The sequence below is a fragment of the Nicotiana sylvestris genome, chromosome 2 (assembly GCF_000393655.2).
Source record: "Nicotiana sylvestris chromosome 2, ASM39365v2, whole genome shotgun sequence".
Classification (NCBI taxonomy): Eukaryota; Viridiplantae; Streptophyta; class Magnoliopsida; order Solanales; family Solanaceae; genus Nicotiana; species Nicotiana sylvestris.
In genome coordinates this window covers 98,474,944-98,492,743 of record NC_091058.1, presented here as the reverse complement: position 1 = coordinate 98,492,743, position 17,800 = coordinate 98,474,944, and the positions used below count along the sequence as shown (strand labels likewise).

Sequence of the window (17,800 nt, the reverse complement as noted above, 5' to 3'; positions counted from 1 at the left end):
ACATGCAAACAAATCAGGAGTTGGTGAAAATCTTAGCGGAGATGAGGGTAACTCGCACGGAATTTCTGTGGCTAAAGGGCATTTATCTTTACAACCTCAAGGAGCAGTACAAAAAAAGTTCATACTGAAATGCCCGCTAGAGTTAGTAACATGCAGACTCAACTTCCGTTTGATGACAAATCGAGAAGCCGGGAAATATGCCATGGTCATAATTCCGACGCTTCCAAAGATTCAATCAGTAGAGGATCAGGGAATGATGGCCATGCAGGCTACCAATCCCTAGAGTCCAGTTCCGACTGAGAGGGTAATCGTTTCACCTCCAAGCATGAATTTTATAATTTGTAATTGGCGAGGTTCCTATAATGCTGAATTTAGGCACCACTTCTGATCCTTGTTGGACAATCACAGGCCAGCTTTGGCTATACTCTTGGAGACACACATGCATGATCACACAGTGCTTCGCGACGATTTTCAGTTCACTCACATGTCGGAGGTGCCTGCTAATGGGCTCATAGGTTGTTTGGTCGTGTTGTGTCATGACACACTAATTAATATGGAAGAACTGAGGATGTCAGAATAAGAAATACACTGTCTTGTTTAGATATGTCCATCCACTGCTGGTTATTATCTACAATTTATTCTAGTAATTCTTACGGTGCTAGAAATAAACTATGGGATAGTTTAATGTCTTTTCATGGAAACTACGTAAATGGTCCTTGGCTAATAGGATGGGACTTTAATGAAATACTTAGCGCTCATAAAAAATTTGGTGGTCTACCAATAAGTAATAGTAGAGCAGATAACTTTGGAAAGTTTATTAATTCATGCAATTTGATGGATTTAGGGTTTAGGGGTAGCCATTACACGTGGACCAATAAATGACGTCATGGCTACACAATTTTAGAAAGACTAGACCGTATTTTAGCAAATTATGAATGGCTTAATATATTCCCAGAGGCAGCGGTTCAACATTTACCACGAACTTATTCGAACCACTATCCGCTTTTATTAACATTGGAATCTAGGCGCCCCATCATAAGAAAATCTTCCGCTTTGAGACAATGTGGACAACACACCCTCAATTCCAACAACTAGTGCATAAGGTCTGGGGAAATTAGTTTGATCTTATTAGCACGAATTTTTTTTCGAGGAGGCTATTCCAAACGAAAGTTATTAGCTCGATTCAAGGGCATTCAATCTTCAATTCATTATCCTACAAGTAAATTCCTTCAAAATCTAGAGCAACAGTTAATAAATGATTATAGTAACATTCTGCGCTTAGAGGAAGATTTTTGGAAACTTAAATTTCATATATCGTGGCTAAATAATGGTGACGTCAACACTAAATTTTTCCATATGTCCATACTACAACATAGACGAAAAAATAGGATAACTGATCTACAAGATATAGTAGGAAATTGGACTTTTAACACTGATGAAATACACAGACAAATCTCTGATTACTACCAGCACTTGTTTTCAACAGAACATATTTTTTCTTCAACTAATATTCAGGTAGCACATTCAAATGTAATTGAACATACTGACTTCCAGCTCCTAGAGGCAGTTCCTAAAGATGTAGAAATTACTCAAACTATAAAAAGATTCAAACCTTATAAAGCGCCAGATCCGGATGGCCTACATCCTTTTTTCTATCTAAAATATTGGAACGAAGTAGGCCCTAAGGTTATACGTTTTTGCCAACAAATTTTCACTGACAAGGTCATTCCCCCTGACCTTAATCACACTTACATACACTACTAAAAAATGATCTACAGTAACGGTTGGAAAATCGTCCCCATAGACTGCCAAATCGTTGTCGTAGGGATTTTGGAACGGTTTACCGCCCGTTACATCAGCCGGCGTACCCATAGGTCTACTGAAACGGTTCTTGCAACGGTTTGCATTGCCATGACAATAGATATGTCTATCGCAACGGTTTTCCCCTTCTCTGTTGGAACGATTATTTTTTCCAATTGGAACGGATTAAAACCATTACTATATTGTTTATACAACGGTTCTTAACCATTGCCATATTATTTAAAGCAATACTTATGTAAGCTATTGCTACGGTTATGTTGGATATAGCAACGGTTTCTTTAAGCTATCGTGACAGTTATATTTGTATTTGGAACGGTTTTGTAGATCATTTTAGAACAGTTTATGGGACATATTGCAACGGTTTACATTGTCTACTGGAACGCCATTTGTATCCTATTGCAACGGTTCAGGTAGGCTACTGTATCGGTTCAATTAAAATCAAAATATATCACCTGTTATAAATAAAATTTATACATATAATAAATTATAATAATATTAAAATTTAAATACATCATAAAATGAAACTATTAATAATATAAAATTATCCATCAAGCAAATAACAATATCTATAAAGCACTATCCCATGAGTGCATAAGTATAGTACATTTCAAGAGGGTAAATAAGTTTCAAAAAATATTGGTAACAAAAGATTCCTAGAACATTCATCTATAACAATTCAAAATTATCTCAAGTAAGGTCTAGTTCTTAATCGTCTTCATCATCCATTTCTTGATTTAATCCACCTACAAAAGAGGATAAATAAAGTTATTATCCTTCAAGAGAATCCGGTCTAAGAATACTCATAGAACAAATTGCCATGAAAAAAAAAGAGAGAGCTAGCTACTATTACAAAGTGCAAAAAACCTTTTCTTAGTCAGTGTACTAAGAAATGAGTTTCAATAGCAGCAGGTTAGTTGTAGGCTTGTAGCCATGTTTACTTCTCTTGTTTTGCTTAAGAATAAACATTGAATTTACTTTTTATGTCCAGGGTTTGATATATAGCATTATTCATAGCATGTCTTCAATCTATAAAAAGGGCAGCCCGGTGCACTAAGCGCTATACGCAGCCTTACCCTACATTTCTGCAAGAGGTAGCAACTTTACTAGTTACGCCAAGGCTTTCCATCATGTCTTCAATCTACAGACTAAACAAATTGAGATTGCCAAAACATTTTCTAACCATTTCTTAAGTCTAAGGAGAAACATATATAAAAGATTCCAACAACAAAATGTGCAAGTTTAACAAGGTAGCCTCGTTATTCTCAAGTCGAAAATTGAAAATGAACAAAAATTATATGAACAATACCTCCTAAGCAATTTTAAGTTTTATAAGTAAAAATGATTATTTCACTCGAAATACTTCTCAAACAAGCTTTTCAATATTTCACCAGTATTTCAACTACCGAAATTCAGTATTTGCAAATATTAAACATCAATATAAAGATCATGTTGGGAGTTGAAAACCTCTTCTACTTGTTTTCCTGCTATCAAGAAAATGCCTTGTGAGAACTCATAAAGTACTTTAATTTTTATAATGCGAAATTGTTTAAGAAAGTAAATATTAAAATAGTATCCTCCCCTTATAAAAGGCCAGCACTATTAGCTGTCTCTGTTCTCAGATCTACCTTCATCCTGTCATAAGACAATACTCCAACAAAAAAAATGGAGCATAGGGCTTCTAATTTTCTATGCTTATTCTTACTAATATTTGTGGGATTTTCCCTTCTCATTTCCACCATCGCAGTTCCTTCTTCAAGTAAGTCATAAATAAATCCATTCTTATTATCTTTTCTTTTCAGATATTGCTAATTTAAATTCCTGGCAGTAATTTGTATCTTGTGGTGATAATTCACAGGAAGCCTAAAGACAATTACAGAAAATCTACCATTCCAAGATTCTCATTACAAGGTTCCTCTTTCTTCTATCTTGAATCCTATTTACTACCGTAATTTCTTTCCATAACCTACTTGCTATTTAAAAAAGCAGCCAATGCATTTCAATGATGTAATCTTCATTACAAAGACAGTAAACATATGATATAAATGTCAATATAACTGTACAAAGACATGATAATACAGCCATATGGACTGCCTAGTGAAAATGGAAACATGGCAATTCATATCCCCTCTGCCTTGAACCAAGCAAAATCCCAAGCAAGGAAGAAGGAGAAGAAGAAGAAGAAATAGAAGAAGATGTATAATATTTGGTACGTACTGACCTTGATTGTTACTACCAGCAGATGGTCGACTGTTTAGTTGAACAGCAGCTTGTTGTGCAGAGGAGGCTTCTACAGGTGAACGTGCACTGAACCTTAACATGTCAGGATCAAGTCGCAAATATGGGTTCAGACGCTGAAGTCGTGCGATGATGTTCATTGTAATATTTTGTTCCATGGCATCCTTTTATTCGTTCAACTTTTCATGCATTCTTTGTTGCATCCTCTCTTCCATTTCCTCCATTTTCTGTTGCATCCTCTCATCAGAAGATCCAAGATTCCCTTTTTGCCCTTTTAACACAATCTTGGTAACCCCTCGTCCATACAATCTCACGCGACCTGGATGCTCAGGTCCCATGACTGATGCAAAAGCGTCATCTGAATGACTGCCATCTTCACTTTCCTGAGTTGATTGTATTTTCTCCATTTCAGCCTACAAACCAAAAATGCGAGAAAAAAGAGTTTTAAGTAACTAAAGTTGAATCAATAATTAAGAACAAATAAATAAGCACGACAAACTTTAAATTAGAAATTTCATACAATTTTACTAATCGTATTGTCATATGAGCTTTTGTATACTCGGCCAAGTTTTCTTTTTCTTGTAGCCACAAACATGTCCTTACTTGATACAGTATCTGAAGTATCAGAGATTTCTTTCTTTTTTTCCTAGTTACATGAAAACAGGTATAAGAATCTTTCCATATAAAGTTAGCAAGTTCATAATTTAAAAAAAATAAGAAAGATAAACATCAAACCTCGCGAATTAAAGCAAAAGGTGTTCTGCCAGCAGTGTGCGGGCACTTTAACTTATTTCGATTCTCTGTATTGGTTTCGGACATTTTCTGCAAATAAACGAGTCAACCAATAGGTGATTGATTTACTGCAATTGGGAAAGCTTATAATGGAGAGAGTGAGCCTCTGAGTTTCATACTCTCTTTTACAGTCTCTTCTTATAATAAACCACCCTATCAATTTAGTAGAACATCTCACAACAGCTGCAGTCACCATTGATGCCCAGTTTTTGTTCCTATTGGAAATTTCTTTACATTTCCACTTCTTTATTAACTAAAAAGAAATTGGTTTTGTTTTGTTATTCCTTTTTCACTGGGTTATTTATCTTGTCTACCTTATGAAAGAGGTCTCAGGTTAGTATAAACCTGCATCTCCAGTGGACTGATATATTTACTTGTTTAAAACTGGGCAGAAATTGGACAGAAACTAGGCAAAAAATTTCTGAAAAAAATTTGCCAGCATTTCGACGCTTTTTGGACATTTAGAAAGAAAAAGAAAAAGAAGAAGAAGAAGAATGAAAATAAAAAGTGCAAAAGCAAAACATACCTGAAGAAGAAGAACCCTTACTCCACCAAACTGACTAGTAGTAGTACTAATTTACTATAGAAACATTTCAAACATAACATGGTAGGGCGGAAGATTGGGGAAAAGCAAATGGTCAGATTCGGTACTATTTTACTTCTGATTCTTTTGACTCAGACACCAAAGAACAATTATGTTAAAATAAGACAAGAGATTCTGGATGTAATTACCTTGTGAGGATCGGAGTTCCAATATTTAAGAAGATCCTTAAAGTGAGATTCCGGAATATCTACTGGCCTATTCTCCATTCGAAGCTCATCATTATCATAGGCTGTGAAGTGAGTTGTCTTCAATTGACTCTTATACTTTCTCCAAGCACTACAAACTGATTCAAAAACCCATGGTTTCGCCTCGTCAGGAATGTCATATTTTTTCTACAAATTTAGTACAATTGGATTAGTGTAAGAAATAAGAAATATCATCCATGTTTATGGGACATTGGGAACTTAATACCTTGATATATTTCCACATGTCATCTTTTGTGTCAAGTTTCCTCCAATTAAATACATTAAGAGGACAAAAAGTCTCACTCCTTGCCAATATGCCGAGGAAGCTACCCAACTCTTTTACAACCTCTTTAGTAGGACCAACGGGTTGATTATACTCATTTAAAATGATTATTTTATGCTCCTTTCTACCATGAACCCTTGGCATTTGAGTACGGCCTCTTTTTCTTTTTGGCGAGGAGGGGCCTGCAATAGAACAAAACAAAGATAATCATTAATCACTATTTTTAGTTAAGTTTATGATTAAAATTTATATATATTTGCCTTGTTCCTCAAATTGTTCAACTGCTTCATGAGTGGTATAGTCATCAGATCGTTCATGTACTCCCTATGATGCAGGAGTGATGAAATCCATATTCCCTTGTTGCACTTGTTCATGTACTCCTTGTGTTGCTGAAGAGGTGCGATTCTGTGGCACTTGTTCTTGCAATTGAGATCCACCTTCGGATTATCGTTCTTCATTTGCATTTGATCTTAGAGCTTTCAAGGCTGTTTTTGTTGTCAATGATGAAACCTTTTGGTTTCGTAAAGATGAAGGTAATCCACCTTCTGATTGTCGTTCTTCAATTGCATTTGATCTTGTAGCTTGGAAGGTTCTTTTTGTTGTCAACGACGAAACCCTTTGATTTCGCAAAGATGCAAGTGATCCAGCTGGAATACGGTTGGATATTTTCTTATTTTTGCTTGAGCACCCTTCTTGATTCATGACTATTCAAATATTTTTCTGATTCTAAAAAGCAAACACAATATAGGTTAGCAAAAGTAGCAAACATAGTATATCATTTCTAACAAAAATCTGCTCGAAGAATGTATATTTCAGGTGAATCAAACAGATAGATCTAATCATAGGACCTTAACTTCAAGCACAAAGATTCAACAGTATTGTAAGCCTCAATTACAACTTTCCATTCAAGAATTTCGGATGTATTTCTAACAGTTAAACTTGCAAAGCAGAAGTATACTGTCTAATCTTGGGGTTTGGCTGACATATCTTTGGAGGATGCCTTCATTAAGGTGGCAACTGAGGCACAATAAATCAACACTAAATTTCAATCCAAAGAAATGAAAGAAATGCTGAAGTGAGGTGATGTCCCTATAACTACAGCTTCGGCTAGGATTTACAAGGCTGTGAATTCAGCTTTGCAAACTAATAGTAAGTTGAATGGGTGTGTAGATCAAGCTAATACACTCAGCAAGTCAGTAGGGGTGCAGCAACAGATTGAATCTAATGAGCAGGCTGGTCTTCAGCAAGAAAAAGTAGAAGAATCTGGGGCTTTGTTTATCGGGCAAGTCATTCCTAAGACCACTGGATTGTTGGATATGAAAACTAAGAACAAGTTACTACTAATACGCACAAAGAACCAGGCTCACAGGTTGTTAAACACCCAACAGATCAACCTTGGGTAGTGGTAAATAAATCACCAACCAAAAATAATTCTACAGGTCTTAAAAATCAGATTTTAGTAGCTAAGAACAAGTTACTACTGATACATACAAAGAGCATGACTGTGCAATGAAGAAAACTGGGAAGGATTTGCAACATGTGGATGATGAGGCAAGATCAATAACTGGAAAAACCAGCTATAATATTCAGTTGAATGAACAATGTGAATGAACTGAGCCATTCCGTGTGAGAATGACGACCAAATATCATATTAGCTATAATATTGCTATAATTTAATGGAGGATATAAATTACCAACTAAACCAAAGAGGACGTGGGAGAAGGGACGAGCCTCAACAACCGAACAAAAGTATCCGAAATCTCTCTCAAATCCTGCAAAAATTGAAGCATATCAGAATAATTTTTATAAAGAAAATAAACAAAATTAATCATAAAATATTTATTAAAAAGGCATTATCACTCACTCAAAAAAGAATATACTTAAAAGAATTTCAAAATTTTCTTATTTAATCATCTGCTTCCATCCAGTCCCAATCAGTATCATCAAACCCATCCTCCTCTTCCGATGTTTCCACCATTGTATCATGTGAATTTTGTGCATTAGATGGAGTATCAATGATATCAACGGGTACATCATCTCTTGACCATCTAATGTCAACATCAAGTAATCTAGATGAGGAACCAATGTCATTATTAGGTTCCCTCCAAAATATCTCTCCAATATTAGGACAGTTCTCTTCCTCTAGATCATACAAATCAACAAGTACTTTGCTCCTCGCATAATAAACATCTTTCTCAGTTGGATCCTCAACATAAAAAAGTTGATAAACTTGTGATGCCAATACAAAAGAATTATCTCTACTACATAATCTATTGAAGCACACCCGAGTTAACCCATAATCATCTATTTCATTACGAAATCAATCACATCTAAATAGCACAACACTGAAACAACCCCAATAATCAATCTCAATGATATCCTGAATCGCTCCATAATAGATAACTTCACCATCGATGGGATTTTGGTCCCTAGCACTAGCAAAACTATCTGTTGTTGCCGATAAAGTAACTCCACTATTTTGAGTCTTACCTCGGGAATCCCGTTCTTTAGTATGAAATCGGTATCCATTAATAAAATATCCCGTATATCTTTTGGCTACCATATTAGGTCATTTGGCTAGCGATCTTAAATAATCTGGCAATACAATATTTTTAACTTTCTCTTTAAGCCAATTGTTGAATTCCCGACTATGATCCCTCGCTCTTACCCATGCATTTGATCTACTATGATTAACAATTAAATTCTTATGCTCCCTGCAATCAAGAATATTTCAAGTTTAATCATATAATAAAGAAAAAATAATATAAAAAATAAATAAATATTAATATAATTTATCTTACTCGATAAACTTTTCCATTTGTTCATCTCCAGTATTGAACAGAGCATATCGATGTGCTTCAAAGCATAACTGCGCATCCATGAGAAAAGTATTTTTTTTCTTACTTCCAATTGGATGGCCTATATTAGGGAATATAGGTGACAAATTTTGAGAGCACTCATCATCTACAGTTTGGTACCTACTTAATTTTGTCTTCACACCATCATGTAGATATCTCGAACAAAACGTCAAGCACTCATCGGCCAAAAACCCCTCTGCTATTGACGCTTCTGGCCTAGATCGATTACGTACAAATGCCTTGTACTTACATAGGTTCCTTTCAATGGGATACATCCAACGAAGATGAGCTGGACCCCCAAGCTTAATTTCATTCACCAAATGAATAGGCAAATGTGGCATTATGTCAAAAAATGTTGGATGAAAAATCTTTTCAAGCTCACATGTTATTTCAACAATTTCAGACTGCATTGTTTCAAGATCTCTTCGCCTTATGACCTTACTACATATAGCTCTAAAGAAATTTCCCAACCTAATCAAGGCCAATGAAATATTCTTGGGCAACACTTTTCTAACAGCAACCTGGAGCAAGTAATGCATCATAAAATGGGCGTCATGACTCTTGTACCCTGATATTTTCATCTCCTTCACTTGTACACGTTCTGAAATATTCGAAGCACAGCCTTTTGGTAATTTAGCATTTTTCATGACAGTACAAAACAAACTTTTCTATTTCAGTTTCATGTAGAAACAAGATCTAGCCAAACTTATAGTTCCATCATTATTTATTCTTGGTTGTAGCTCCTTTCGTATCCCCATTTCTTGTAAGTCATAGCGAGATTTTTCATGATCCTTTGATTTTCCATCTATTTCTAATAAAGTCCCAAGCAAACTATCACATATGTTTTTCTCGATGTGCATCACATCAAGATTGTGCCTCAATTTGTTATGCACCCAATATGGCAATTCGAAAAAAATGGATCTCTTTTTCCACGGACCCTTACCACTCCCAAGCCTTTTTTAGTTCTCTTTCCAAAGATATTGTTGAATTCAAGTAGCTCTTCAAACACTTCTTCACCCGACAATGGAGCAGGTGCAGGTCTATGCTCCTCCTTACCATCAAAAGAATTTTTATCTCGTCGGAATGGATGATCACGAGGCAAAAATCTTTGATGGTCCAAGTAACACATCTTATGACTATGTTTGAGATATTGAGAATATGTGTCATAATTGCAAGTGGGGCATGCCAATCTCCCCTTAACACTCCATCCTGAAAGCATTGCTAATGCTGGAAAGTCACTAACTGTCCACATTAAGGCAGCACGCATTCGGAAAGTTTGGTTGGTTTCAGCATCAAATGTGTCTATCCCAGTTTCCCATAGTTCCTTCAATTCTTCAATTAATGGTCGTAGGTACACATCTATATCATTTCCTAATGAACCTGGAATGATCATAGACAACATTATATACTTTGGCTTCATGCAAATCCACTGTGATAAATTATAGTTCATTAACATAACATGCTACGTGCTATGGGAAATGCTCATGGTCCGAAACGGGTTGAAACCATCACTTGAAAGACCCAATCTAACATTTCGAGCATCTCTAGAGAAGTCTGGGTGCAAAGAATCAAAAGCCTTCCAAGCTTCCCCATCAGTAGGATGTCTTAGATTCCCATCATTGGGTCGTTCATTAGCATGCCATCTCATTGCAACAGCCGTTTCAGAACACATGAATATCCTCTGAAGCCTAGGCTTTAAAGGAAAGTACCTTAAAACCTTTGCAGGGATTTTAGAGCTTGCTTTAGTAAAAGGACCAGCACTCTTCCATCTTGAAGACCCACAAATAGAGCAATTATCGACATTCACATTTTCTTTCCAAAACAACATGCAATCATTAGGGCATGCATGTATTTTTTCATAATGAAGACCCAAATCTGTTATCATGTTTCTAACCTTGTTGAAAGATTCCGGTACCTGAGCAAAGGAAATGCCTCTTTTATCAACTCTAACAAATCAGAGAAAGCCACATTACTCAACCCATGCAAGGATTTAAGCAAGTACAATCGAATAGTGAAACTCAGTTTACTGAAATTTTCACAACCCGGATATAACACTTGTTTTCCTTCCTCCAGCAATTTGAAAAACTTCTTTGCATCTTCAGATAGTCTTTCCCCAACTCCTTCTTCATCCCCTGCCTGACCCTCTATATTTCTAAATGTATCATGAAGTAGCCCATCAATATCATCACGCATGGTAGAACCTTCATCATCATTGCTTGGATGAGGTGTATTTCTCGAGGAAAATCCTTCCCCGTGGAAAACTCATTTGGTATAACCATCAACAAATCCATGAACAACCAAATGATCCTCCACCACATTTCTATAATACCAATAGCGATTCATGCACTTTTTGCAAGGGCATAATATTTTATTTCCTTGGGCGGCTCGTTCAAATGCCTTATCAAGAAAATCATTCACTCCACGGATATACTCATCCGTCCATCTCAAGAGATTCATTCAACTTTTATCACCATTATCCATAGATATTCTATACGATAAAAGTAAATCAACAAAACTAACCAAATAAACCAAAAGCATATTAATTTGACATTTCCAACAAAATTTAAAGCTTAAAATGCAAGGACCAAAATGAAAGGATGTGAGTTCAAGGGGTTATCGATATATTCCACCTAAAAAGAAATGACATATGCGTGTATGAATGCATTGAGTGATAGAGGGAGAGAGATTTGACATCTTTTAAAGATAATGCAGATCAGACATAATGAGTAAATCTAGAGATAGTTGGTCATTGCCGAGGCACTCAAACAATGCATCTTGTAGGGAAAAAAAAGCAACTGAGACCTAATGAATATTGAGTGACTTAATTGGTTTACACCCACTCTGCTTCCTCAATCTTTTACATAACACCTGTTTGAAAGAGATTCGACTCTTTTAAGTTAAAAAGGAAATAAAAGGCATCAACAAGTTAGCTAGCTGCTACTTTCTCTTACATATATCAGAAACTAATATGATATAATAAAAAATTATCTGGAACTAATGCCTTAATTTATCACATTAAACTGATAAATTGAAGTAAGAATACATATAAAAATACATATCATGCACTTATTATTTTCGGCACATGCACTGGGTGATAAGTATTTTCCACGACAGTAGTATTTCTTAGTCCCATCCAACATGAAAAAGCTTTAGCTGAATATAAAGAGGAACATGCTACAGTTGCAACTTAAAGCACCAAGAAAAATGTAGCATAGCTGAATGAGCTGACAGAAGAGGGCGAGTAATTTATCAGCTAAAGCTGCCATTCCAGCAAATGTGTGAAGTCACTTGGGTTAAGATTGAAAAGTTGTCAGCTTCGAATGCTAAAATCATTAATGAGTGGGTACCCCCTATTTGGCTATGTGCTCCCCTTGGAATAACTTTAGCAAGAAACTACACAAAGATGGATAATCTTCACAAACACTTGTCCGCTTCTTTACATTTTGTAACTTGTTTTAACATGAGATTAGATTTGGTCCTTGTTAACAATACATCTCAGCCATTAAAAAATCTGGAGAGTAATTAGGCATCCAAAATCCTTTTACCACATAGGAATATCCATAAATTAGGTATTAACCCAGCAATTCTATTACTATTTAGAGACAAAAAATTGAACAAATAAGAAGAAACCCACAATAAAAAACCAAAATAAAACAAAAGTAAATCATTCAAATTTATTCGGATCCAAACCATTTAAATACATTTACTAAATGAAAATGAAGAAATTTTCTAGTGTTTCTACTTAGAAAAGCGGACAGCAGTACTAACCTTTGACAAAAATTTGGCTTTTTCAATAATATCTTTAAGATGAGGAGCCAAAGCCTCTGCCCTTATCGCACCAAATTTGCAGCTTCTCCAACCCCTACTAGTACCAAAGTTGTTTCACCTACTAATTTTATCAAAAACACAAAGGGAATTAGTGTATCTTACCATAAACTTGTAAAAAAAATTAAGAGTAACCATGAGTATAACCTTTGCAGCTATAGAAAAATTAAGAGTCTTCGGCGGTAGAGTACAAAAAGGCCGCACCAAAAAGGCTCCTAAAAAGCAAATCTCGGCCAGACCGTTATGGCACCGGAATATCTGGACGGGAGTCTCGTCAGCGACTACTTGCTGAGTCCTCTATTTGCTGAGTCCTTGCAATTTATTTGCTGGAATTAAGAGACCGTCGATATATTAATTTGCTTAGTCCTTGCAATTTGGGCATCTTCAGATTTGCTTGGGGGAGTATTCTCTAATTTGGTAGTTTGATAGTTGAGAAAAGTGGAAAGTGTTGTTCTGTTCGATGTGCTCTAGGAAATAGTTCATCTGAGTGGGCTCCATATATTTTGTTATTAGAAATTAAAAAAAAAAGTCTAGGGTTTGGTTAATGGAGGGAAAAAAACGAAAATAAAAATAAAATTGGGTAAAGTTAGGAGGGAAATTGAACCGTCTCCATAGACCCATTTTTAAAGAACCGTAGTCACAGGTCGTCCTACTATTACGGTTACAAAAACTGTCGCAGTAGAACACCCTATGGCGACGGTTATTTCACTTATGTAACGGTTTACTTGCAAAAATGTGCCGGTTGATTTGATATCCTATTGGAACGGTTATAACCGTTGCTACAGGGTCTTTAGTAACGGTTATATAACCGTTGCGGAAAATACCGTTACTATAGGTCCAATTTCTAGTAGTGATATGCCTTATCCCAAAGTTCAAGCACGCACACACAATTCAACAATATAGGCCTATAAGTTTGTGTAATACTATTTACAAATTAATTACTAAAATATTAGTTAATAGGCTAGCCTGTCCTTTTGAAAATTATAGGTCCAATACAAACTAGCTTCCAACAAGGAAAGAGAGCTTCTGGCAATGCAATAATAGTTCAGGAAATTATTATCCATTTTCATAAGATGAAAGGTAAAACAAGCTACATGCTCCTCAAATTAGACCTTGAAAAGGCTTTTGATCGTCTGGAATGGTCTTTTATAAGAAAAATTCTTTTATATTTTAATATTCCTAACTCTCTCACATAGTTAATAATGTCCTGTATTACCACTACAACTATGTCAATACTCATTAATGGAACACGTACTTCTTACTTCACCCCTTTTCGCCAAGGGGATCCTTTGTCTCCTTATATATTCATCATGTGTATTGAAATATTTCTCATATGATTAATTAGTCAGTAGATTATCTACATTGGCAGCCAATTCGAATCTCCAAATATGGTCCGGATATCTCACATCTTTTCTTTGCCGATGATATCATCCTGCTTTCTAAAATTAATATGCAAAGTTGTCATGCTATTATTGATGATATTAACCATTTCAATCACATATCAGGTCAAAAAATAAACTTTCAAGAATCTAAGATATTTTTTTCAAATAACTGCTCCCTTTCTAACAAAAGCTTTGTGTTACAATCCTTTGCAATGATGGAAGGACGGTCATTTGGAAAATATCTAGGTTTTCCAATTTTTACTAGTCAACATCAAAATAGTAACTTCCAGTTCATACTTGACAACTTTAAAAGCAGGCTAGTTGGATGGAAGACAAAGTTCTTAACTATGGCGGAAAGAACTACTCTTATAAAATCCATAATACTCTTGTCACGACCCTAAACCCGGACCCGGTCGTGATGGCGCTTCTCATGAAGACAAGGCCAGCCGACAATTTTCCATTTCAGTTTTAAGCAATTAAACAATAAGAATTAAGTCTAAAATGTAATAAATAACCCAAAAGTAAGCAGTGAACATTACAGTTTGCGAAAATAAAATCCAACACAGCCCGATATCGAGGTGTCACTAGTCATGAACATCTATCAATGTACTATAAGTTTGAAGTGTCTACTAAACTATTACAGAATCACTGACAGAGAAAGAAATGAGATAAAGGGGGAGAAACACGGGACTGCGGATGTCAAGCAGCTACCTCGTGAACTCCGAAGTCTGCCAGAAGCTCTCAACCCTTACTAGCAGGATTAGCAACGCCTGAATCTGCACATGGGGTGCAGGGAGTAAAGTGAGTACTCCAACTCAGTGAGTAGTAATCAGAAATAAAGACTAAAAGCAAGAAATCGCGTAATGCACATTATAGGCTATAAGGAAGCAGTAAAGATGTGTAAAATTACTGAGTTCAGTTTAAAAACTTCATAAAAATGCCTTTTTAATAGTTAAGCAAGCAAATAACAGGAAAATAGAAAAGATAAACACATAAAGGATCACTCATCAGGCAAGATCATAGAACAACACCAGCCCCTCGGGCTATCTCTCACATCACACTGGGTACCCGCGCTCACTGGGGGTGTGCAGACTCCTAGAGGGGCCCGTTACGGCCCAAGCGAAATATATAGTCATCTCGTGGCATCATCACTAGGCTCTCGGCCTCATATCAACAAGCCATCTCGTAGCGTATAAATCTCATGCCCTCGGCCTCATAATCATAATCAGGTGTTTCCTCACAACATAGGCCCTCGGCCTTACTCAATCAGAATCTCACAGCCACTCGGGCAACAGTAAAACATAGTGCTCATCCCAAAATATCATTTAAGTGTTAAAGAAGAGTAAACATGGCTGAGTTATGAAAACAGTAGAATATAGCATGACTAAGTTCAAGTATAATGTCAAACTTTAAGAAAATATCAATAAAATCCCCTAAGGATTCAAATAGTTGGCATGAGGCCCAAATATGACATTCAGCCCAAAATATGATGATAGCAAATAGTTTTCAGTCAAATACGAAGTAAAATAGTCATTCGGGACGGACTAAGTCATAATCCCCAATAGTGCATGACCCCACGCTTGTCATCTAGCGTGTGCATCACCTCAATGTAGCACAACGATGTGCAATCCATGGTTTCATACCCTCAGGACATCATTTACAATCATTATTCACCTTAGTCCGGTCCAAACTCTAGCCCGCGACGTCTTTGCCCCTCGAATCGGCCTCCACTCGCATCGAGTCTATCCAAAATCAAAATCATGGCATCAAAATATGCTAAGGGGACGAAGCCCAAGCGAAAATAATCAATTCACAACCTAAATCCCGAAATTGCCAAAACCTGATCCCCCGGGCCCACATCTCGGATTCTGATAAAATTCACATCAATGGATTCCTTATCGTTCCCCAAGTTCGCTCATACCAAAATCATCAAAATCCAACCACAAAAGACCCCTCAAATCCCAAATTCTAGGTCTCCAATTTCAAGCCCTAGTTCTTCAATTTTAGGCTTAATTTCCATGACTAATTAGGTAGATTTCACATTAGAATCGAGTTTTAAGTCCATGAATCTTACCTCCAAGTGATTCCCCTTGAATCCCTCTTCAATCCCCTTCAAAAAGTTCCAAAAACGCTAAAAAATGGTGGAAATATACCACAAAATCGCGGACAAGACGAATATTTAAACATTCTGCCCAGGCCTAATTTCCTTCTTCGCGAACAAGGCCAACGCCTCGCGTTCGCGAAGCACAAATCAACTTTGACCAAAAAATTACTCTTCGCGATTGCGACTGTCCATTGTGAACACGATGCTTCTTTCGCTTGACCCTTCGCGAGCGCGTTACCTCACTCGCGAACGCGATGAATAAAATACCCTGAAGCTCAGCTACCCAATTCCTCTACGGGAACGCGGTCCACTTCACGCGAACGCGATGACCAATCACCCATCCCTTCGCGAACGCGGATCCTTCATCGCGAACGCGAAGGCTTAATACCAGCCTTCACCAATTAACCCTTCGCGAACGCGAGAACCCACTCGAGAACGCGAAGGTCTAAATTCTCTGTAACACACAGCAGTTCTTCTGCAATTCCAAACAACATGAAATGGTCCGATTGACCACCCAAAACTCACCCGAGGCCCCCGGGACCTCAACCAAACATGCCAACATATCCCATAACCTCATTCAAATTTGTTCCAACCTTCAGAATGCTCAAAACAACATCAAAACACCAAATTCGCATCGGATTCAAGCCTAAGAATTTCAAAATCTTCTAAATTACGGTTTTGATCAAAAACCTAACCAATCCACGTCTGAATGACCTAAAATTTTGCACACACATACCAAATGACACAACGGAACTACTGCAACTCTCGGAATTCCATTCCAACCCCTATATCAAAATATCACCTATCAACCGGAAATCGCCAAAAATCCAATTTCGCCAATTCAAGCCTAAATCTACTCCGAACTTCCAAAACACATTCCGATCACACTCCTAAGTCCCAAATCACCTCCCAAAGCTATCCGAACCATCTAAATTCACACCCGAGTCTTCTAACACATAAGTCAACATCCGATTGACTTTTCTAACTTAAGCTTCCTCAAAAGAGACTAAGTGTCTCAAACCTTACCAGAACCTTTCCGAACCCAAACCAACAACCCGATCACATATAGAACCGATAGACAAAGCAATAAGAAGCAGAAATGGGTGAAATGGAGTGGCAACTCATGAGACGACTGGCCGGGTCGTCACATCCTCCCTAACTTAAACAAACGTTTGTCCTCGAACGAGTCAAGAAACATACCTGAAGCCTCAAACAGGTGAGGATATCTGCTTTGCATCTCTCGCTCGGTCTCCCAGGTAACTTTCTCCATGGTCCGACCTCTCCACTGCACTTTCACTGAAGCTATATCCTTTGATCTCAACTTGCAAACCTGACTCTCTAAAATAGTTGTTGGCTCCACATCATAAGTCAAATCACTATCCAACCGAACCATGCTGAAATCTAGAATATGAGACGGATCCCCAATATACTTTCAGAGCATAGAAACATGAAATACCGGATGCACACTTGACAAGCTGGGTGGCATAGCAAGCTTATAAGCCACCTCCCCAATCCTCTGTAGCACCTCAAAAGGCTCAATGAACCGATAACTCAATTTACCCTTCTTCCCAAATCTCATAACACCCTTCATGGGTGAAACCTTTAACAGAACCTTCTCACAAACCATGTAGGACACATCTCGAACCTTCCTATCAGCATAACTCTTTTGTCTCGACTGCGCTGTACGAAGCCTCTCCTGAATCACCTTTAC

General features: G+C 37.0%; 1 protein-coding gene across 1 annotated transcript; it reads right to left on the bottom strand.

The window, feature by feature from the left end:
- Positions 1–4,223: 4,223 nt before the first annotated feature.
- Positions 4,224–5,881, bottom strand: LOC104217101 (uncharacterized). The gene is made up of 4 exons (XM_070166237.1): positions 5,864–5,881; positions 5,581–5,784; positions 4,577–4,702; positions 4,224–4,469 (listed from the first exon to the last, which is right to left on the bottom strand). Exons 1-4 carry the CDS (start codon positions 5,879–5,881, stop codon positions 4,224–4,226), a joined length of 594 nt encoding a protein of 197 aa, XP_070022338.1.
- Positions 5,882–17,800: the final 11,919 nt, after the last annotated feature.

What these genes read in the sequence shown, in the direction of transcription:
- LOC104217101 (XM_070166237.1), bottom strand. An exon ending in GGAACTCCGATCCTCACAAG is followed by an intron (nt 4,703 to 5,580) that starts GTAATTACATCC and finishes TCATGTAACTAG; the next exon opens with GAAAAAAAGAAAGAAATCTC. An exon ending in ACAATACGATTAGTAAAATT is followed by an intron (nt 4,470 to 4,576) that starts GTATGAAATTTC and finishes TTTGGTTTGTAG; the next exon opens with GCTGAAATGGAGAAAATACA.